At 32.3% G+C, this 23,382-nt stretch overlaps 1 protein-coding gene across 2 annotated transcripts in view; it reads left to right on the top strand.

The window, feature by feature from the left end:
- The window catches only part of LOC127715008 (ankyrin repeat domain-containing protein 50-like), a 109,025-nt gene extending 85,913 nt beyond the window's left edge, over nucleotides 1–23,112 (top strand). Inside the window, exons 1-4 of one of the 2 annotated variants that reach the window (XM_052221035.1) lie at nucleotides 12,433–12,557; nucleotides 14,610–14,699; nucleotides 16,681–16,818; nucleotides 19,429–23,112. In XM_052221035.1, the coding sequence (XP_052076995.1) occupies nucleotides 12,521–12,557; nucleotides 14,610–14,699; nucleotides 16,681–16,818; nucleotides 19,429–22,508 (3,345 nt within the window). In that variant the 5' untranslated portion in view covers nucleotides 12,433–12,520 and the 3' untranslated portion in view covers nucleotides 22,509–23,112. Of the gene's footprint in view, nucleotides 1–12,432; nucleotides 12,558–14,609; nucleotides 14,700–16,680; nucleotides 16,819–19,428 lie in introns of those variants that run through there. The other variant, XM_052221034.1, reaches the window with a different exon arrangement.
- Nucleotides 23,113–23,382: the final 270 nt, after the last annotated feature.

Below are 23,382 nucleotides of genomic sequence, written 5' to 3'. Positions count from 1 at the left end.
CAAACAGAAAAAGGAATTGGACTTTTGCATGTTCTCAGTAAGTGAGTCAGGACAAAAAAGAAACTAGTCTCTGAAATAACATTGATAATGATGTTTAAAAAAAACAACAAATGAATAATCCCATCTCAAAAGGGATTACCATGATCAGAGACATATATGCCATGATTGAGATTAACCTCTGAATAAATATAATTGTGTATATTTTAATGAAAAGTTATAACAAGTATTGTTTGTTTATATGTTGCTTAGTTTGCATCAAGACAAGTGTCATATATTTCATTCAAAAAATTCACTCATACTGCTTTTGTATTATCCTACAAAATTGTCCCAACTAGATCTTTTTTGTCTATTGACCTAGGACTTTGATATTTGATATGTGGATGTATGATTATGAAGCTGTTTGTTGAGTATCATGATGATCTTCATTTGACCTTTGAAATGAAGGTCAACAATGTATTTTTGGCAATAACACTAGACCGAGCCTTAATTCTTTTGTCTTGACCTAGGCCTTAGATGTTTGGCATGTGGTTGTATCTTAATGAGACTTTGTGTCCCATATCATGATGACCTTGCACTTTGACCTCAAGGTATAACTTTTAAGTCATATGACCTAAGCCTTAAATATTTGATATGTTGATGTATCATCATAAGGCGATGTGTCACAAACCATAATGACCTTTATGTGACCTTGACACATGACAAGACCATGCATTTTATACGACCGCAAAAAATTTGCGTTCGTATATTGCTATCACGTCGTCCGTCGTCGTCCGGAGACATTTGGTTTCGGGACAAAAGCTTTAGTATAAGTGAATGGATCTCTTTTGAATTCAAACACAAGGTGCAATATCACAAAAGGAAGGTTGGGATTGATTTTGGGGTTATGGTCCCAACTGTTTAGGAATAAGGGTCAAAAAGGGGGAAAAAAGCATATTTTTAGTTTCCAGACAATAAATTGTGTATAAGTGTATGGATTCCTCTGAAATTGTACCACAAGGTTCTATATCACAACGGGGAAGTTGGAATTGACTATTGGGGTTATGGCCCAAACCGTTCAGGAATTAGGGGCAAAAAAAGGAGGAAAACAAGGTTTTTCTTGTTAATTGACAAATTCTTAAATATTAGCCTATGGATCTCTATGAAATTGAACCACACGGTTCCATACAACAAAGGGAAGGTTGGGTTTGACTTTGGGGGTTATGGCTCAAACTGTTCAGGAATAAGGGGTAAAAAAAAGGGGGGAAAAAGGTTTTTCTGGTTTCTGGACAAATACTTAAGTATTAGTCTATGGATCTCTATCAATTGTACCTCAAGGTTTCATAACACACACAGAATGATGGGGTCGATTTTGGGGGTTATGGCTTTAATGATTAAGAAACAAGAGGCCAAATAGGGTCCAAAAACAAGACTTTTCTAATACTGGCTAAGCTGGTTCTAACATAAATTATTTCTGATCTATATATAAAGAAACAACAAATACTGATATGGCAGGAGATACACACGAAAGAGGGTGTGTAAATTTTTATATATAGTCTGTAAACAGATTTACCAAGTATTGCGCAATAGCAAAATATTGAGCAACAGCTAGAAATCTTCAACTGAAAATAAATACAAATTTTTAACCAATTTCAATGAGGATTTATTTAAAGTCTTGAATTGTTGGGGGTTCTTACCATGTATCACTATATTGGATATTTGGGCCCCATTTTCAAATAGGTCTACTTTGGGGTCAAAAGGATCCAAAATTATACTGTTTGATTTCATCAGAAACTGAATTCTTGTGGTTCTATGATATGCTGAATCTAACTGTGCATTCCAATTTTTAATTTTGGGCCCTGTTTTCAAATAAGTCCATATTAAGGTCCAAAGGGTCCAAAATTAAACTTTGTTTGATTTCATAAAAAACTGAATTCATGGGTTTTTTTATATGCTGAATCTAACCATGGAATTAGATTTTGGATATTGGACAATTAAGTAAATTAAATGTCCCATTTCAGATTTTTAAGTTCTCTGACCACAATTATTCTGTGTCAGAAATCTATAATGTGTCAAATATTTAATTACTATCCAAATTCAGAGCTGTATCAAGCTTGAATATTGTGTCCATACTTGCCCCTACTGTTCAGAGTTCGACCTTTGCGGTCGTATCCAGCTGCGATCTGCGAAGTACATTTTTTCTTTTGACCGAGGCCTTGTATTACCTCTAGGCATGTGGATATATCATCATAAGATTGTGTGTTATGTATTATGTGACCTTGGACCTTTGACCCCAAAACTGCTCCAAAAGTCAAAATATTTTAATAATTTTTACATTCTTTGTGCCTTGAACACAACTATTATTCTATGACATACGCTTTTCATATTTTAAGCATGATTGCAACATCTAAAGAATATGACCTTTGACCTTCAAATTTTTATGAAGAGGAGAAATGTGTTTTAGTCAACTAAAACATTTCCAACTAGTTCTTAATTTTTTTATATTAATCAGATTTTTGGTTTTTGTTTTATTTTATTTTTTCAGTGGTCATATTTCATATCGCTGTAGCTTGCTATGCAGTGTGGGCCAAAGCTCAGTGTTGAAAGCCTTTTTGATAACCTGCATTTGGTCTAGGGTGGAAAGTTGTCTCATTGGCAATCATACCATTTCTTATTTTATAAAGACCTTTGACGTCAAGGTTAAAATACATGTTCTTAATTTTTTGCATTTTATATCCAGAACACATTTGTTTGCATTTCACATATGCTTTTGATATTTGGCGAACATATTGGACTTTGCTATTGTTCTATATGGGAGTACCCATATTGTATCTGCAACTCTTCCTAAACCACTTATTTTTATTCAATGAACTTAAACAAATTCTTAATAATATTATGCCATTGTATACCTATTTGGTTTTTGGCCTAACTCATTATCAGTGTTTCTTTTTTTCAAAACACACAATTTGTCATTGCCTTACAATGAAAAGGGGGAGGGGTGTACCCATTTTGTATTCGTAGCTGAACCACTGATTATGATTTAATGAAACTTTCTCAGAATCTTTATCAAATAAATAACATTCATTTACACACTAGACTGTTCCCAGCATTATTTATTTATGTAATTATAGATATATGAAGATGCCAAGGAGAAAAAATGGAGAGCAACAGAGGCTTAACGTGGTGAGAACTATGCAAAAAAACGGAAAAGGACAAACTTGATTGGGGATACTGGCCCCTCAAACAGTAACAAACTTGACCTGGACATGGGTGATACTGACATCCTTAACAACAGTAACTCAAATATTATGGGGGATACTGACCTCCACTCAAATATAAACTACAGTAACTCAAATGATATGGGGGATACTGACCTCCACCCAAATGCAAACAACAGTAACAAATATAATGCTCAGAGAGCTCATATTCACTTCAAAACAAATTTGCTGAAAAACCAAACTGAACAATCTCATATTAATTATGCAAAGAAACATTCTCGTACTAATATTCAAACTAATCTAGTGCAGAGCCAAAATGAACAAACAAAAAATAATCCAGAACAAGCAGTGTCAAAAGATTTCATCTCTTTAAATGCAAAATTCTCAAATTTGGAACATTTGACCAGTATGACCTTAACTTTCTAGATATAAGCAGAGGTAAACAATGTACTTGCAATTGTTTAGTTTTCTTATTACTAACTCCTATAAATTTTGATCCAAACACACTGAACCTTGAATACATTTTGAATACCGGAGATGAAATTTACAGAAAGCATGTTCAAAAATTGAAATTGCAGGGTTTATTTCAAAATATGCTTTTAAATTTTGAAGAAATTCCTGACATGATAGAAATTCCTGAAGGTAATTTTAAAATTGATAAACAAAATATTCTATTTGGTATAGCTTTACAGTACAAGCAGCTGACTGGATGTCTTACCTTACAAGAAGCAATTCAAAATTGTATAAAACAGTCCAACACATTTCTCATTATGATTGGAGCTATATGTTCAGCAGTTTATTGTTATAATCATGTATACTATTTTTTTGACACTCTGAATCTGTGCTCAATAATACATTTGAAATCTCAGGAAGAAGTATTTTAATTGGATTTACAGACTTGCATGACTTTGTCAGTTACTTGTATGCATTTTACACAAGTTTACAAATTGATTTAGATTCACAATATGAAATTTTACCTGTATGCATCAGTTCTAAGGATACAGTGGTAGTTCTGAACAAGGAGATCAAAAACATTTTGTAGATCAAGTAGTCAGGTACATCAAACAAAAAGAACTTGCTAATATAAAATCTTTTGGTCAGGACCTTTCTGTTAGAAATGAAAAAGATGATAATGAACTTCTGTTGAAGAGTCAAGTTTTTCTGAAGGTACCAAAATTGGAATATATGAAAAACTACATGCAAAATAAAAGAAAGAATCAAACATTCAGGGAAAAAGAAAGGCAAAAAGAATTGATTAGTAAAAGAAATTCAAGAAAGGAGGAAGAATTCAAAAAAAGAGAACTTATTGCTAAAAGAGAGACTAGAAAGAATGAAGACTTCAAAAAAGGAGAACTTATTGCTAAAAGAGAAACCAGAAAGAATGAAGATTTTAAAAAAAGAGAACTTATTGCTAAAAGAAATGTTAGAAAGGATGAAGATTACAAAAAATCTGAGGCAGAATTCAAGAAGTATAAAAGAGATAATATTGATTTCAGACAGAAAGAGAGACAACAAGAGCTTGCTTCTAAAAGAGAGACTATAAAAAATGAAGACTTCAAAAAAAGAGAACTTATTGCTAAACATGCTAAAACAGAGACTAAAACGAATGATGTTTTTAAAAGAAATGAAGCAAAGAGGGGAAAAAATCAAGACAAGATAAAGAGTTCACAAAACAAGAATCCAAACGAGATTTCCACAGAAAGTCATTATATAGGTCAAATCCAGAAAATTATGAGAATGAGCGTTAGGCAAAACAGAAATCTAGACATTTTTTTTAAGGAAAAGACAGAAAGTATAATCAGTTGGTCAAAAGTAGTAAAAGAAAAAACACTGATTTCACTGACCATCAAAAAGAATTAAAAAAAAAAAAAAGAACTCAAGGTATAACCCTTGATGCTTGCATAAGAAATTTTGAAACCAACATTAATGGAGGTCCTACATATATATGTACTTCATGTCATCAAACTTGGTTCTGTGCTTCTGTAGTAAATGCTAAATCTGTAAAAATGCATACTCCTGCTAACATGTCTCATTGCTTTACCAATTTTAAATCTGTACAACACATAGAATGGATATGCCACACTTGTCTCAATGCAATTAAAAAACAAAAAATTCCTCGATTTTCAATAGCAAATAAAATGGGATTTCCTCAAAAACCAAAAGAATTAAATGTGTATCAGTTAGAAGAGAGACTGTTATCATTAAGATATTTTTTTATTCAGATTCGACAGTTATCAGTTAAAGGCAATGTTGTAAATGTGCCTGTTGAAGTTCAACATACAATAAATTCACTTCCACATACATTAGAGAAATCGGGTACAATAACAGTTAAACTGAAGAAGAAACTGGTATTCAAAAAGTGTGATTTTAGTGAAAATGTCAGATCATTTGCTGTTATTTGTGCATTACATTATTTGATGAGAACAAGTGACTTGTACAAGTCTTCTGAAATAGAAATAAATGAGGATTGGATTACAGAAGTAGCAAAAATAAATGAGGAAGAAACACAAAATGAAAAAAAAATAGTACAAAACAAGAGGATAATCAGAATAAAAATGATACAGATGATGACTCCGATCATTTCAGTGAAGTAGATGAAAATGAAACACATGCTGGTAATACAGATATATTGTCCCAGACGACAATCCACCATGTGATATAGGTTTAACTTTTGCTCCTGGTGAAGGTCAACGACCAATTAGACTCTACAGTGATCCTGATGCAGAGTACTTATCTTTTCCAACTATATTTTGTGGTCAAAGAAGGCCAGATAACAAAGAGAGATTCGTTTCGGATCTAAGGTCCATGGATAGGAGAGTAGCTTAGTCTGTACCAAACATATTTTTCAAGTTAAAGAAAATTCAGTTAAAAACATAAGTGATAAGGTCAATTTTGCTCTAAGAAGGTGTCAAGCAGATGGAAAAAAAATGGACAGCAAAAGATGTACTGAATCCTAGCACTGTAAATGATATTGTAAAATTGGATGAAGGTTGTTATATCTTTATAAGTTTAAGAAACTCTCCAGTATACCTTGAAAAGAGGAAGAAAGATTTGTTTGCAATGATCAGACAGTTGGGTCTTCCAACATGGTTTGGCTCTCTTTCATTTGCAGACACTAACTGGAAAGATTTATTACGAATTCTAGGCAAATTGAATGATGGCTAAGAGTATACTAACATTGAATTGGATGAAATGGATTTGAATCAGAAATCTAAACTTGTTCAGAAAAACCTTGTGACATGCTCTAGATATTATGATTATCGTGTCCAATAGTTTATCAACTTGGTGTTGAAAAGTGATCACAATCTAATTGGGAAATTTACAGATTCTTTTTGGGGGTTGAATTTCAACAAAAAGGCTCACCACACATTCATATCTTGATCTGGATTGAAAATGCACCGGAATATGGGTGTGATTCAAATGAAGATGTAGTAAAATTTATTGATGAATATGTCTCCTGTTCATTCTTGGAAAAAGACAATAGTTTAGTCAAATTGCAAGTCCATACTCATTCAAAAACCTACAGAAAAAAGGATCATCCAATCTGTCGTTTTGGTTTTCCCCTTCCAACTATGAAAGACACAGTTAAATTAGAGCCATTGAAAGAAAATGATGAAATTGAAAAGTACAAGGCTATATATAAAGAGATACAAAATGAAATTAATTCACTTCACATTACTGAAGATATAAACCAGATGACATATAAGATGTTTTCGGATGATGTGTTACAAATGAATGATGAAGAGTATATAAAAGCCATTAGAAGCAACTTGAGTGGTCCAAAAGTTATTCTCAAACGAAAACCATCTGAAGTCCGTGTTAATGGTTACATAAAAACTGTGTTGGTAGCTTGGCAAGCAAATCATGATTTACAGTTTGTTATAGATGCATTTGCCTGTGCAGTGTCTTATACATAAGTAAGTCACAAAAAGGTATGAGTGCATTACTAGACCAGGCAGCAAAAGAAGCACTACAGGAAAATCTAGACTTGAAGCATCAAGTAAGACACATTGGGAATTACTTTTCAAATTCTGTTGAAACACGCGCACAAGAAGCAACAAACTTAACACTACGATGCCTTTAACAAAAGCTACACGACAAGTTGTTTTCATTAATACATCTCCACGACACAAAAGAACCTTTCTCCTGAAGCAATCATCAGCCCTAGAAAAACTAGGCCCAGAATCTACTGAAATTGAATCAGATAATGAAATTAAGCGATACTCGCCTAGACCAAAACAACTTGAGAACTGGTGTCTAGCAGACTATGTATCTCAGCTTGAATTACAGTATCCTAAAACATCCGAGTCCTCATACCATGAAAATGAAACAGAACATCAAGAAAATGAATCTGAAAAAGAAAATGAAAATGAAGAAGCAATACAGGAAAACAGTAACAAAATCAACATAACCTTGAAAAATGGTATAAGAATATATCAAAGAAAAACACCCAAGGTAATAAGTTATGTTAAATACAATTACAAGACTGACTCTGAAAACTTCTACAGAGAACGCTTAATGTTATTTTATCCATGGAAAAATGAAGTCTTAGATTTGCAATGTGGGCATGAAACATATGAGACAATGTACTTAACTGTTTCAAGACTGTTAGAAAAGAAAGTTAAGCAATATGAAGGAAAAGTAATAAATCTAGAGAAAGCTATAGAAGAGACAGAACATGATTGTAATGAGAATGATCAAATAGCACCTACCAACCGGCAAGTAGAAATGGAAGATGCTGAAATAGGCCCAACAGAATTTGAACAGTATGTTCATTTCAATTCAGATAGACCAACAGAGCATAGACTGTATGATATGTCCCGTGAAGTTGGAATAGAAGGAAGAATAGTAGAATTGACAAATCATGCTAACAGAATAAGTGAGAGCGGTTATTTTGCATTGATTAGATCCCTGAATAGGAAACAGTGGGAATTTTTCCAACATGTTGACACATGAGTTAAAACAAAACATGAACCATTTTATACATTTCTGACTGGTGGAGCAGGATGTGGGAAATCTGTTGTTGTCAAAGCATTTTTTCAAGCTTTACACAGACACTTATGTTCTACTGAAGGTGAGGACCCTGACGATATTAGTATTCTTCTTTGTGCTCCTACTGGAAGGCAGCTATCAATATAAATGGTCTGACCATTCACAATGCTTTCCAGATACAACCAAATAAAGGACTTGACCAGTCACTGTCGTGTGATGTCCTCAATACACTCCGAATGAAATACAGAAATTTGTCTCTGATTTTGATTGATGAAATTGCAATGGTTGGTAACAAAATGTTCTCTTTGCTTGAGACGAGGTTGAAAAAAAATCAAGGGTAGCAACTGTTCATTTGGTGGCGTTAGTATCATAGCTATTGGTGACTTTTTCGAACTCCAACCTGTATTTGACAGTTGGATTTTCAATGCTTAGCAAAGGATTAACAGCATTAGCACCTAATTACTGGAAAGTATTATTTCTTTTTCATGAACGTACTGAAATAGTGAGACAAAACGATGATTTAGAATTTGCTCAATTATTAAATAGGTTGAGACAAAATCAGCTGACTGAAAATGATTTTGCAGTTTTAAATACCAGAACTGTTTCAGTCAATGATCCAACATACAGAACTTTTTCTTTACCAGAAAAACAGTCTGATACAGCCAATCATGCAAAAGAAGTAGTATTAGCAATTGAGATGAAATATGATCTTACAGCTAATATTGAAATCACTGATGGTCTCACAAATGGTTCAACTTATGGACTTAAATTGATTGACTGCAAAACTAAATCTTTAAGACCAAGTATCATATGGCTTAAGTTTGAGGATACCAGAATTAGCGCTAACAATAGAAGAAAATATTCACACTTGTATGGAAAAGATGTTGATAAAACATGGACTCCAATGTTTGACATTAAAAGATCATTTACGTTTAAATATAAGACCTTTAAAAGAATTCAGTTTCCTCTTCGTCCAGCAGCCGGAAAAACAATTCATAAATCGCAAGGAGATACATTACACGAAGTTGTTGTTTGTCTGAAATCAAAACGTTAAGGGAAAATACCACATATTCACTATGTTGCAGTAAGCAGAGTAACATCTTTAACTGGATAACAGATATTAAATCTCAATCAAGAAGCAATAGCTGTAGCAGTGTGTTTTCGACAAGAATTACACAGGCTAAGGACAGATGCAACTCTACAGTTGTTCCTTAGGCCATTGTATAACTTATCAAGTAACTATTTTAAAGTAGTTTTCAACAACTCAAGGTCATTGCATGCTTATTGTAATGATCTAAAATCAGATTCTAACATCTTGGATGCTGATGTTATTGGTATTGCTGAATCGAGACTTATTTCAACAGATGAAAATGATGATTTTTATGTACCTGGTTTTGAACCACCAGTTCGCTTAGACTAAAAGCAAAAAAATTTAATACAAGACCACCTCATGGATTGGTTTTATATTATCGAACTGATTGTATTCTTCACAATACATTCACTTACTCAACTCCAACTTTAGAGTTTGTAATAGCAGACATATTATCATCTAGCAAAGGTATTTTTCATGTTGTCTTTGTTTACAAAGCACCAAACTGCAAATTGCAACAACTGAATATATTTTCCTTGCAGACCTTCTTCCTGATGTGTATTTAAGACATCCAAAAATTATCATAATAGAGGTTTCTCAACATCTTACGAACGGACGAAACTCTACGAACGTATTGTTAAGGAGCAGTAATTTTGTAATACTAAAATCCACGATACATTTTTACCAATATTGCAGTGTGATTAAAGAGAACAGTTAACAAATTCATAGTCTTTTTGCAACCTTGCATTTTATTTTTGTGGTTAAACATCAGTGTACTAATTCATTTCCTGTTGTTGAATGTTACGTATTCTTAAGTTGAGTTTCGTTTGTTTACATATCGTATATGCGTTCGATTTATCTCCCTTACCAATTTAAAATAAGTATTGTTTTGTAATGTTGTTGTTACAAACAATCGGCGCGTCTGGTTTGCATTTGATTGATTGGTTGTTGGCAAGTATTCCATGCATTTCTCGACGAGATTAGCGCTTGATAAAGGATTGAAAAGTGATTCAGATGACACAAGTTTAGTATTGATCATTTATTATATCCAAACATACTTTTAATTATATATACAATGTATTTTTATGGAACGAATAAAAGAGGAGTGTTTGGGTAAATGCTGTCTTCTAGAATAAAGCATCCAACAGGAAAGTCTTATAGTGGGTCAGGTCCAATTGGTCCGACTTCCTGTTATGCATGAGCGTCATTTTCGTGTTCGAGAGTATCTTAAATAAATATGTCGTTTACAACGCTATTTATTTATTCAAAAGAAAATTATTTATGGGGAACAAGTTACAGAAATATAAAGGTGCACTCGATCTTGTTGAAAGTATGAGTGCTACAGCACCATCAAAACTGATAGTTACATATCTTTAAAGGCACATTTAAAAACAAATTCTATTCCCAAAGTAAAAAGACAAATGAGAAAAATATAAACAGAAGAAAATATAAACAGCAAACCATAAAAACTCCACGAAAACAAGAAAACAAAATTAATTATATATATACTAAAATGTGTACGATAATAAAACATACACAACAAGAATAAGAACGGCCATGAAAACAAAACAAACAAAAAAAAACTAAATAAATTACAGAACATCTTTTTAAAGTTTTTAATAACTTTTTTTTTTTTTTTTTTTCAAATATTTATTTCAATGTTTCCGTTAAGTTAGCTTCTTAAGTTTACCAGTTTAGCTAGGATATAAATCAGTAATAATCATTTAACATGTTTAAGGTGAAGACGTGATCATTTGGATTTTAGAGTTCGGGCAACGAAATGACCCCGGATCCCAGGATGTTTTTTCTTCAAATTAAAAACTAAGGCGTTCACGCCTAGATTTTTGTTAACTCCTGTTTGCGAAAGACCTTCTACTATTGATTTGATCCTTGATAAGATTCATATAGATTCCTATCCCCTTCCATTCCAAAGTTCTATATTTACCCTTTTTCACATATATGTACTAAAAAATTCGAAATGATGTTGTCATGTTTATCAAAGATTGCTCTCCTTGGTCTAAATATTTTATATTCTTCGCCAAAGTTTATTGATCAATTAGATTTTCAACTGTGTTGATTGAACCGTAAATTGTATATCATGTATTATATATATCAAGTCAATATATTTAATATGTCTACGACTCAAAATGGTCTTTAAAAATCCAGCATGTATATATTGTTTATATAAAAGACATTTCAAAGGGAAGAAGAGCATAGCCGATAATCCAATATTTAAGGAATGACTGTAATATTTTTTCTGTCCATGAAGAAATAAGATAAAACATGTGGTGCACACTGAATAACCCGCGTAGCGAGTTATTTTAAAGTGTGCACCACATTGTGTATGTTACTTCGTATAGACAGAAAAAAACATGTTACAGTCATTCTTTATAATTTAATTCTAAATTCCATTTCAAGCCGGAGAAATCATGAAAAAACGTTGATGACGTCACGGTCACATGACAAAATTATGTCTATATGAGCTGATAGATAAAACACTGTCAGCCAATCAGAAGACGCGTTACATTCAAAATTAAATTATTTTCAAATAAATTAATGCTCCCTCTTTTCTCGTTTCGGCAAGTTACGTCAAGTTAGGGCAAATTTCGTTCGTTCGTAAGATGTTGAGAAACCTCTAATGGGAGACTTTAGTTTTGATTTAAACACTGGAAACACTTCTTTTTTAAAGTTCATGAGAGATACATTTTGCTGTTCACAAATTGTGTCTAAAGCTACTACATCTCATGGCACATTGTTGGACTTAATTTTCCTAAATTTTGATAGTAAGGTAAATTTTGAAACAGATGTTCTTGATTCCTTTTCGACAGATCATAAAGTAATATATGTGGCCTTTGAAACACAATGATTCAGTGTAATGATTATTTTATATACCGAAACCAGCTTTGTTTGAAAAGATGAAAATTAAACCCGCTGAAAAAATATGGCACATTTAAGGTTGCTGAAAATGCAACCTCAAATGTGCATGGAGTGGTTTTAAAGGAAAAATGGGTTTCCACTCCAACAGATTTGCCTTTTCATAAGTAGCGAATAGAAATGAGTTCTTTAAAATAGTGGGCCTTAAGACTCCTGATCTCCAGTATTACCTGTATAGGAGAACGCTTCTTTACAAAGATTTCTTCTTTATAGGTACACTGGATTAAGGGTAGCAGAGGTAAAGAAATTTGAAAGTCTGTTACTTTGACTTCCATAAAGTAGTAAGATCCTTGCTGATTGGTCAACCATTATGATATGGAAGAGGAGTACGAATCCATTCATTTCAAGTTAGTAATGATTGGATACATTAAATGTTAATACCTCTACTACCTGAATGACCATTGTATCAGTGGAGAGTGCCGTGCACTTTGCATGTGAACACTCCTGATATTTACTACAATTATTGTTATTATATATATATATATATATATGCTTGAAATATTTGTTTTTGAACACAATAAAAAAACATCTCTTTAATATAGATGTAAAATAAAGGAGTTTTGAAGACCACAAGTTCCATGTTTCATTTCTCTTCCTACAAAATTATTAATTTTAACTTGCTGTTTGATGATTTATGATTAGAAATGATTATAATTTGTTAAAATCCTTGCTCTCACTTCTATCAATTGTATAATACACACTAATTATGTGCATATATTCAATGTAATTTTTTATATAGATTACTTGATACTTATTTCAATTCTTTTGTTCACTGTATATATATATCCGTTTATTTGGCAATCGCCATGGCAGTTGGCAGGGTTTAAGAACATCCGTTGTTCGACCTGCTAGTCAAATGCGTTTTGTTGAAATATACTTTTTCACTTTTTTGTCTTTTGGAAAATGTTGTGTGTGCTGTATGTAGACCCCTCTACAAGAAATTTGTTTTGAATGCACACGTATAAAAATTGCGGTTGTTATCCAACGCCATTATAGGTTTGAACGTTGTTTTCAATTTAGACTTGTATATATTTCTAATCATAAATCATCAAACAGCAAGTTAAAATTAATAATTTTGTTGGAAGAGAAATGAGACATGGAACTTGTGGTCTTCAAAACTCCTTTATTTTACATCTATATTAAAGAGATGTATTATATATAAATATATAAAATGACTGAATAATAGCCAACGATAAATCTTACGGGGCGATGGATCATATAATTATGATACAATACACTACAACATATAATATACATTGTATAACCAGTCTAAAAGGGTACAACATCACTAAAAAATAGCAATAAAATGAACAAATGTAACTATAAATATTTCGGATAACAGATATCTTTCATCAGTATGATCATGATGTAAAATGAATCTTATTAACCTATTCTGATTATAAAACTATAGCAATCTTGAATTCTATACAAAAAGACAGTTTTACCAGAACAGAGACGCTAGTACAATTCTAAAATTTCCAAACACGGCGCAACGACATACCTAAAATAAAAATAGTAATAATTTGCGATATGAGCTTCCACAACTTTAAAATTCCAGAGGTGACGACAGTTAAGATGTTTGGAAATACATTCCCAATAAACAGCAATGACCGATCTAAGCTTGTATAATATTTCAAATTGTACAACGGTAGAGTAATTAAAACAGAGGCTGAGATCAGCCAAGCCTTGGATGTGTTCAATAATCAGACCGATTAACAATTTTTACAGGAGCTATGCCCCTTTGAAATAGATTTTCTATAGTGCTCACTATACAACATGGGTTTTGTTCATTGTTGAAGCTGTACGATGACCTTTATTTCCTTACATCCAGGTCATATTGTCTCTGGTTGATGAGAAATCAACATTGTATTCTATGAGGGTGCTACCTTTACGTGCACTACATATTCGTTATGTATTAGATGTTCCTTAACATGTTATCAAAGTCTGCTATTTAAGTCGATACTAATCAAACTTATTTATGAATATATACTATAAAATAACCGTTCGATACTGACCCATCCTTACATCCAAAACAGTAACGACAGACTCTAATTTGGATATAAAAAATGCAAATTGCTTGTATGTAGTATGTGACTGTGTGAATTTGTTTCATGCTTTATTTTCAAAATATTGCCTAAAATCTAATTAGACCATATATGTTTGTACTTGTAGTATTCAGGTTAAAACTAATATCAAATGGTGCTAATAAATTATCTTCACAAATACAACTTTAAAGTAGGGATCTTAATGATACAATGTGTATCGATGAATGTTGAACAAGAGCTTCCATGACAGAATATCACATCTACAACGGCTGCTGTTTGTATGATTGAATAATATCAATATGCATACAGTGGAAATTTGCCTGGTATTAGCTAATACGACAACTTCAATTATAGTGTTTCCAGGACAAATATGTTGGTATCAAGAGGTTGATCAATGTGTCAACGACGTTGGCACTGTACAGTTGCAGGCGAAATCAACAAGAGGTAAGTACATTGTTATAAATAAACATAATACTAACAAAATCGTTCGATCTAGAGCATGTCATTCAAACGTAATAACTTAAGTAAAAGATTTCAATCAAATCATATAATTCAAATTAGTCGATAACATCAGAAATATCAAGAACAGTAGTTTTCAACATATATGGCCCAAGAATACAGTTATTTCGTAGTGCATTTTTTGTAGGCAAAAACACACATTCAATAAAACGTGCCTGTTCTATTCAAAAAGATTTTTACAGTGTAGTGTACTACCCATGGGACAAATTATGTCAACATTATAGAAAAGGCTAACAGCTATAACTCAAAATATGGACAATTTGAATTTCATTGGGTCTATAGTTCAGTTTGACAGCTTAACACATACTAATTTTAGACCTTTTTAAACTGGACAAAATCATTACTTCACCTAAAAATTCATGCCCCATTTTTTTCACATGTAATTGCATCCCCCTTCTTAATATTCATGCATAAAATATAACGAAATACTTTTGAAAGGTGTATGAAAAAAATTGCAAGTTATGCACAGTCCACACTAGGGACTATGTAGACAAAGAAAATCAAATGACAATAACTGTGTCCCCGGACCATAAACATCTCATTAAAAGTGTTTCTTTTCTTTAATTATTAATATTTTAGTGAAAAAAGGGCGACAGATACAGAAGTTACATTCGGACTCAGTCGAAAATAAACTGGCAACACCATGGCTAGAAAAAAAAAACAACCCAACAGACAAACAACAGTACATGAACACAACATAGAAAAGCAAAGACTAATCTGAAATTGAACGAAAGCATTGATTGTTATGTCAGAAACTTGCATAGATTGTACAATCGCTTTGCCAAATTCATAAAATCCTAGCATGTATATTACATTATTTGTTCTTTGTGTTCTATTTTATAAACAACCAGCTGAAACCAATTGTCTTAGATAATGAAAATGTCTTCTGCACCACTACCAAAAGGAACTTCTGAAACCTTTGTTATCCTCCAAAGTCTGTATACAAATAAAGTCTGCATGTTGTACAAAACATGCACGATGTACAGTTTTGTACAACATCACGTTTTGTAGTCTACGTGGAAATAGATCAGCAGATATCATTGTGATATGATAAATGGCACGATTGAGTACATTGACATTACTTTAAGTAACTGACAGAGTACTTAATTGTTTGACAAAACATTATATTCAAGAAGTAATTCAAGGAATTATGTCCTTCAAAATAGGAATAAAATGGAAAATTCCATTATAATCTCTTAGGCCTATATTTCTAAGGTTGTTTTATGAAATATATTTTGAAAATGTATACCTGCAATGTCTACAACAAGTTCGAGAATCAGCTTCGACCATCTTTTTGAAGGAACTAAGTCCCTATGAAATGTAGATTATATGAAATGTTGCATTGTTACCACTCTCACGTATACTTTTGTATATTATTTATATTAAAGATTTAGATCAGCAAGGCATTGGGCGAATTTTATAATCAGGCCGATTAAAAATATTTTAACAGAAGTTAAACCCCTCATAAATAGATATTATAAAAGTTGCATTAGTCAAAAGGTTGGCACCGTTGAGTTGTAATCTTTGAGTGCTTTCATAATCTGTCAACACCAACCTTCTATTTCCCGAAACTTTCCTTTACGAGTAGGGCGATGCGTAACACAACAAGGTGTGTGTTTTTTTTTTTTTTTTTTAAATTTCAGATTTGGTATATATCAAATGCTATTGGTTGGGGACATTGGAACACTGTTCCTCTATCTTTGTTTCAATTGTTGTTGTAAATATATCTTAAAACCGTTTCAATTACATGAATTACTGCAATTTAAGAAAAATGACTGAATCGATGAAATTCCATGGGGGGAGGGTTTTCGTTCAAGAACTTGTTTGAAATGTTATACGTTTTGATTTTCTATCAAAATGTATAATACTTTTTTTCCAAAATCATAAGCTATGTGATATTTTGTAGAAGAAAGCTCGATTGACCCGCATAGCACAGTTTCGTTAAAATATGTTAAAGAAAACATGACCGAGGTCCAGATAATAACCAGAGCACAAATGGCAATTGGAAAGAGAGAAAAAAAGAATGAAACATTAGAAAAGATTGGTTAGTTTTATTTTAACACTATACGGACTTAATTAACAGGTTTGTGTCTATGACAAAATAACTGCTTTAACAGAGTTAATGAGAAAAACGACTGAAACTGACATAACGTATGTGCACGGTCTAATTCAGTTAGTATAAATATTACAGTCAAATTAGATGGTCTTTTCTTTGACCAGGTCTGATTCCGAACAACCAACATCTTACTATTACAAATTAATAATTGACTTCAAGATTTAAAGAGTTTAAAAAAGTCATTCATTATCATTTAGAAAAATATTCAGCAATCAATCGTTAAACATGGACATGTGTAATTCAGATTTATTATTATGATCTGCAGGTGAAATATACAATTATGAAGTAAACCACACGAACCATGAAGATTTGTGGTTCAGCATGGTTGTTCTTCTTCTCTTTTTTCCGTTTTTCTCATAATATTGTTCGTGACAGTCTTTTGAAATAAATGGTCTTCTTGTCCCTTATTGTTTTTTTCTGTTCATCAACAGACTGCGTTCACGTACAACATTTACAAAGAATAAAACTACGTATGTTCCCTTAATATACATTTTTGAATGGCATTTAAATTATCGCATACTCGTCTCAATTATTGAAGTTGAATAAACATATGTTTATTAAGAATTACATTTTTTTTTAATTACACTTGCACACATTTTATTCAAGTACTTCCGCCGATGGGTGATACGTCATTGAATTTCATTGGAGGCATGCCTTTACAAGTACAACTACAACTTATCAATTCTCAGCTATGTAACGAATATTATAAAATTCATCATATATTGCACAAAACGTAACGACAGAAGACAAACCATGGTCTTAAAAAGACTTCACTAAAAGACAGAACAAAACAAATCCTACCAAAACATTGTTCAAATTTGGCCGAATCTTGTATTCCCTGTGGAAAAAATATTTCATTGTTTCAAATGATTTTAACATTTTATGCACAGTTAATTTACAGAAGATAGAAGTTGCACGATTTGTCATGTTGAACATACCTCAACTCGTTTTTTTAATAATAGGTAAAAAATGAGTAGGTTTCTTACAGATCCTAAAAGTGATCGAATTAACTAATCACTTCGATGAGGTGGTTCTTACGAAAATGTGACGGAACGTGTGTTTTCATTCAAATGGATCATTTAAAGATTCTTTCAAACATTAATTAGTGTCTGTTATATTCGAAAAGCACCCATACTGTCTCGTTGCTGAGAATGAAAGTTACGAATAAGAACAAACAAATACATTGGGTTGCACCCAATCTTGCATTGGCGACTGTTTTAGTCTTGGTTCCATTCGATAACTCTGCATTGTACTGGTTTACGATTTTGAATTTTTGATTTACACCAATTTGATCATTTAAGCTAAAAAAATAAGAATTAAAATACATCAGAAAATAATGTATATCTATTTTATAACAAGGCCAGATTTTATAAATGATATCAAGGAAACTGAACTAAAACAAAAATCATGTAAATGTTCCTCTGTAATCTCATACACGAGGTAAATTTGTTTTTCTCAGTTTAGTAATTTTTCAATGACACTTGCTTGTTATACTTAATTGTTATGCAAAATGGTTGTACAAATCAGGTGTCGGATAATTACCTGTGTTTCAATAGTTGAAAGTTTAAGATAACCATTTTTATAATGACTTCTAAATTTAATTCAAAGCATTTTTTTGGGAAAATACTTTTGATTCAAAATATTAATGTTTTTCATTTTAACGTTTTTCAAGGACCTACTGTCAAAGTACATAATGCAGGTGATATTTAAAGTATAATATTAACGACTGTTTCTTATTCTATATTAAACAAATTTAAGTAAACAATCAATACAAACCTGTTTTGATAGATACACAACTGACTCTTTGGTGCAGTTTTAAGTTGTCACAATCTGAGTTTCAGTTGGATCAAGATTAAAAACTCGTTTGCATTTCCTTTAAGGACTTTGTTCATATCGTGAAGTTTTATATGCAAGACGATTCGTATTGAAACAGACACAATTTCACATGTGTGGTTAAACTTTTGCTGTACGAAATCTGACTCATTTTACCGCAATTTTGCATACCCCGAAACGCCCTTTTCGGTGTGGCTTCCCGAAGGAAAACATCATTAGTTATGGTCCTCTATTCTTCAACTCCGCAAAAATGGTTATGCACAATCACAAAGATTTTTTGATTACAGATTACATTTTAATACATTTTGAATATTAACCCAGTTCTGGATTTATTCAGAATTGTCAATTGATAAGTGCATATAATGGGACAAGACCTGCTATAATAAAATCACATTAGAAACAGGTTTCATCTATTCGCTGAGAGTTCTCACTGTTCCTAAAATAAACTCATATAGACTGTCAATGTTATAGCAAATAATTTTGAATAAAATTAAAAAAAAACAAAAACAATGAGAGTCCCTTACCTACTAGGAATATTTGCATTATACTACCTTGAAATTTGTGCTCTTATTGTTGCTGATATCACCAATTATATCAATTTGATCATATTTTCAAATTGACAAATTTCCTGTGATCAATATTCACGAATCATATTGTGATCATTATATAAGGATTGGTTTAAACTGTGAAAATATAACTTTTCAGGATCTAATACTCAATCAATGGAGAGAACAGAATGGGAAATTAGAACAAAATCATTTGTAGAAACGCCTGTCATTAGAGAGATCAAAGCAAATGTGGCTACCATAAATACCGTTGTGTTGTGGGGACCACCAGGGTGTGGTAAAACAGCTTCGATTCATTACATTGCCTTGTACTTACAAAATCATGAAGGATATAAACCTATACACTGCCTTAAGCCTTCTGACATATTTAACCAAAAATATCAAACGGGGAAACGTACGTTTGTGATTGACGACATCTGCGGTAGATTTGTATTTTCCCATGTACGATTTCTTACATGGGAACGACGTATGAAACATATAGAAGAACTTCTTCAAGATGATAGTGTAAAACTATTAATGACATGCTCCTCTGCAGTGTTCATTACTAATATTGTACAACATTGCACGTTATTTACTGATAACGCATTTGAATTAACTATACCTACCATATTGACTAACAATCTTTATACGGTTGCAAAAGACGTCCCAATAAATTCAAAACATGTACTACCTTCTATCATCAAACAAAATGTATTTGATAAAGTTTCATTACCCATGATACAATGTGAAGTATCTTTACCTTTGCGTGGTACATTTGACTGTTTTATTAATTCATCAGAAGATGTTGATAGTAAGGTAGAACAACTCCGCAAATCAAATATTTCGGCATTTTATAGTTTGTTTATATGTATACTCAAAACAGGAAGTATTGATGAAGCTGTTTTGACTAGTGATGACAACTCTTTGTTCACTGAACTTAGTATCAATGTTTGTTATACATTAGATATTGATATTTCACGAAGGCAATTTTTGGACAATTTATACTTTTTAATGGATGACTTTATTTTTAAAGATAATGGTTTATTTTTAATTAAACACACTGCTCTTTATGAAGTTCTAGCTGTATATTTTGGAGACAAATTACAGAAAGTGTTTATAAGTTATGCCGATTCGGAAATTATAACACAACACTGCAGCCTCAAAGCATTTAAGAATATTGCAGGTTATGCAAGATTTAGTATACAGGTAGATGAAGAAAATGAAGATCTCTATTTTCAACGAATAACAGAACAATTATTGAGCAGAAATATCTTCGAAGTATTTTCAGTCCGTCAAATGAGTATAGTTTTATATCGAAAAAAGTTGGCAGATTTTTTGAAAAAGCAAGGCCCAGTTGTTGTTAAACAAATCTCTCACTCAAAATGCAAAATTAAAAATGAAACTTGTTCGTCAATGGCAATGCGTAACGGATATGTTAATCTTGTCAAGTTATTTTTAGATTGCAACGAAGATTTAAATCCTGAGAATAACGAATATCTCGAAGTCGCATGCAAAACAGGAAACCTGAACTTTGTGAAGTTACTACTTAGCAAGCAAATCAACATCAATAAACCTATATCAGACGGCTGCACACCCTTACATATTGCATGTAAATATGGAATTCTCAGATTAATGTTTTACCTTGTAAAAAATAAAGCTGAAGTAAATTGTACAGACATGCATGGTAATACGCCACTGATTGAAGCATGCGAAAATGAAAACAAAGCAATAATTTCCTTTCTCTTGGAAAATGGAGCAGATATTAACAAGGCAAATTCGGAAGGGCAGTTTCCTCTGATAATAGCTATAAGGAAAGGAAGAATGCGAATAGTCGATGTACTTATTTCATATCGTGGTGGCGGAAATATTGCTGACGTGAATTGTACAGATATGCACGGTAATACGCCATTGATTGAAGCGTGCGAAAAAGGAAACGAAGCAATGGTTTCCTTACTCTTGAAAAATAGAGCTGAAATTAACAAGTCAAATTCTGAAGGACAATTTCCTTTGATGATAGCTGCAAGGAAAGGAAGAAAACGAATACTCGATTTACTAATTTTAAAAGGAGCTGATGTAACAAAAGTTGATGTGTTAGGGTATACATGTTTGATGCATTCAATTCAGTTGGAAACGCAAAAGATTCAAACAGTTTTGGCTCTTTTAAATGCAGGTGTAGATGTTAGTTGCTCATCTGCAGACGGGAAAACAGCATTACTTATTGCTATACAGGAGCAGCGAAAAGATATTGTTAAAATTCTAACTAATGACGAAGCCGACGCAAAGACTTTGGGACATAAACACTTCTTTAGGAGAAGCACGATTGAAAATATTGTTACTAAATCTGACAATCATGGCATGACTCCTTTGATACACGCATGCGAATTAAGAAATGATAAATTTGATGTTGTAGAACATCTTTTGTCGAAAGGAGCAATCGTTAATTTTTGTGATGATAATGATATGACACCACTTATTGTAGCCTTACAAAATGATGATAACAAACTTGTTAAATGTTTGATCAACAACGGAGCACTAGTCAACTTACCCGGAAATAAAAGGACGACACCCTTACATGAAATGTGTAAATCCGGTCAGTATAATAATGTTTTGCTACTTATATCAGAAGGAAGTGAAGTTGATATCGTGGATAGACAACAGATGACACCGCTCATGCTTGCAAGTAAATGCGGCTATTTAAAAATAGCCCAAGTTCTTATTAAGAGAAATGCTACAAAAGACGCTGTAGACCATAATGGGACGACTGCCTTAATGTTCGCCTGCATGGGTGGATTTATTGATGTAATTCGTTTCCTAGTAGAAATGAGAGCCGATGTTAATAAAGCAGATAAAAATAACTGGACAGCTCTTTTAGCATATGCAAACTCTATTAATGATAACGCTGAAATTGTCAATGTTCTTATTGAGGGAGGAGCTGATTTAAACTCTTCGACGAAAGATAAAGTGTCAAGTCTTATGATGGCTTGTTTTCATGGGCATCAAGAAATCGTGAAATGTTTGCTACAACATAATGTAGACGTGAATCATAAAGATATTTATGGAAAGACTCCAATAGTTTCGGCATGTTTGAGTGGAAATGTTGATATAGTGCGGGTTTTATTAGAAAACGGAGCTGACACTGGAGTTATTGATAAAAATGGCGATACTCTTGAATCCCTTGCAAGAAAAAACAACTTAACTGAAATGGTTGATTTTTTTGGTAAATCATGCCGACGTGTATAAACTACTTGAATTTAGATTGAATTGATACTATAGCTAATACCCTGGTTACAGGCAAAAAATAAAAATACCCTTGAATCCTTCGATAGGGAAAAAATCTAACAATATTAACTTTTTGTCAGTATGATTAGGGATTTGGTTTTAACACGAAATATACCTTTTTGGTCTGTATATATAATGTCAGAACTAATATATGTTTGGCTTTCCATACTTTTTTTCCAATAGCGTACTTGATGAAGGTGATTCTAGAAACACGTACTCATCAACCAGATTCATCACCGTATATCATGGTTTGTTACATTAACTACCGACAAGATGTTTCTAATCCATTATTCTTGTACATTCACACTAAATGGTGAACTACAGTACGGATTTCTCATTAAAGTGTATGTCATGTATATAGAATATTCATGGTATGTTATCACTCAACTTTTCTGTTTAAATTGTAGATTATCATCATAGACTTTCTTGTTAACATTAACAATTTATTTTTATATAATGAATTACACACATGGAGGATATTGCTGTATATATAATTGTAGTGTAAAATAGTTGTTTTATCCTGTAATCAGTCAACTATTGTACAAATAACATGTACACAAATGAATTTTATATTTATTTGTACCTTTACAGATACAATATCATGTTACCCCTCTTCCATGTTGAGCAAACGGTTATGTGAATATTTCTTTGTGGACAACAGTTCATTTTGGGTTCTCCTCGCAGTCCGCGTTTATTAAACTATGTCGATTTCCTTGAAAAATCAGAGACAACTAATTGGATTTAAACAACTAAACCTTGAAGTGCCGGTGTGAATTACAAGATAAATGTCCATTATCGGAAATATAGAATTCATTTGTACTCGCTACGAAACAGG

Source organism: Mytilus californianus, unplaced genomic scaffold (assembly GCF_021869535.1).
Source record: "Mytilus californianus isolate M0D057914Y unplaced genomic scaffold, xbMytCali1.0.p SCAF_9, whole genome shotgun sequence".
NCBI classification, from domain to species: domain Eukaryota; kingdom Metazoa; phylum Mollusca; class Bivalvia; order Mytilida; family Mytilidae; genus Mytilus; species Mytilus californianus.
The sequence above is the reverse complement of the archived record's forward strand: the minus strand, read 5'-3'. Positions and strand labels throughout refer to the sequence as shown.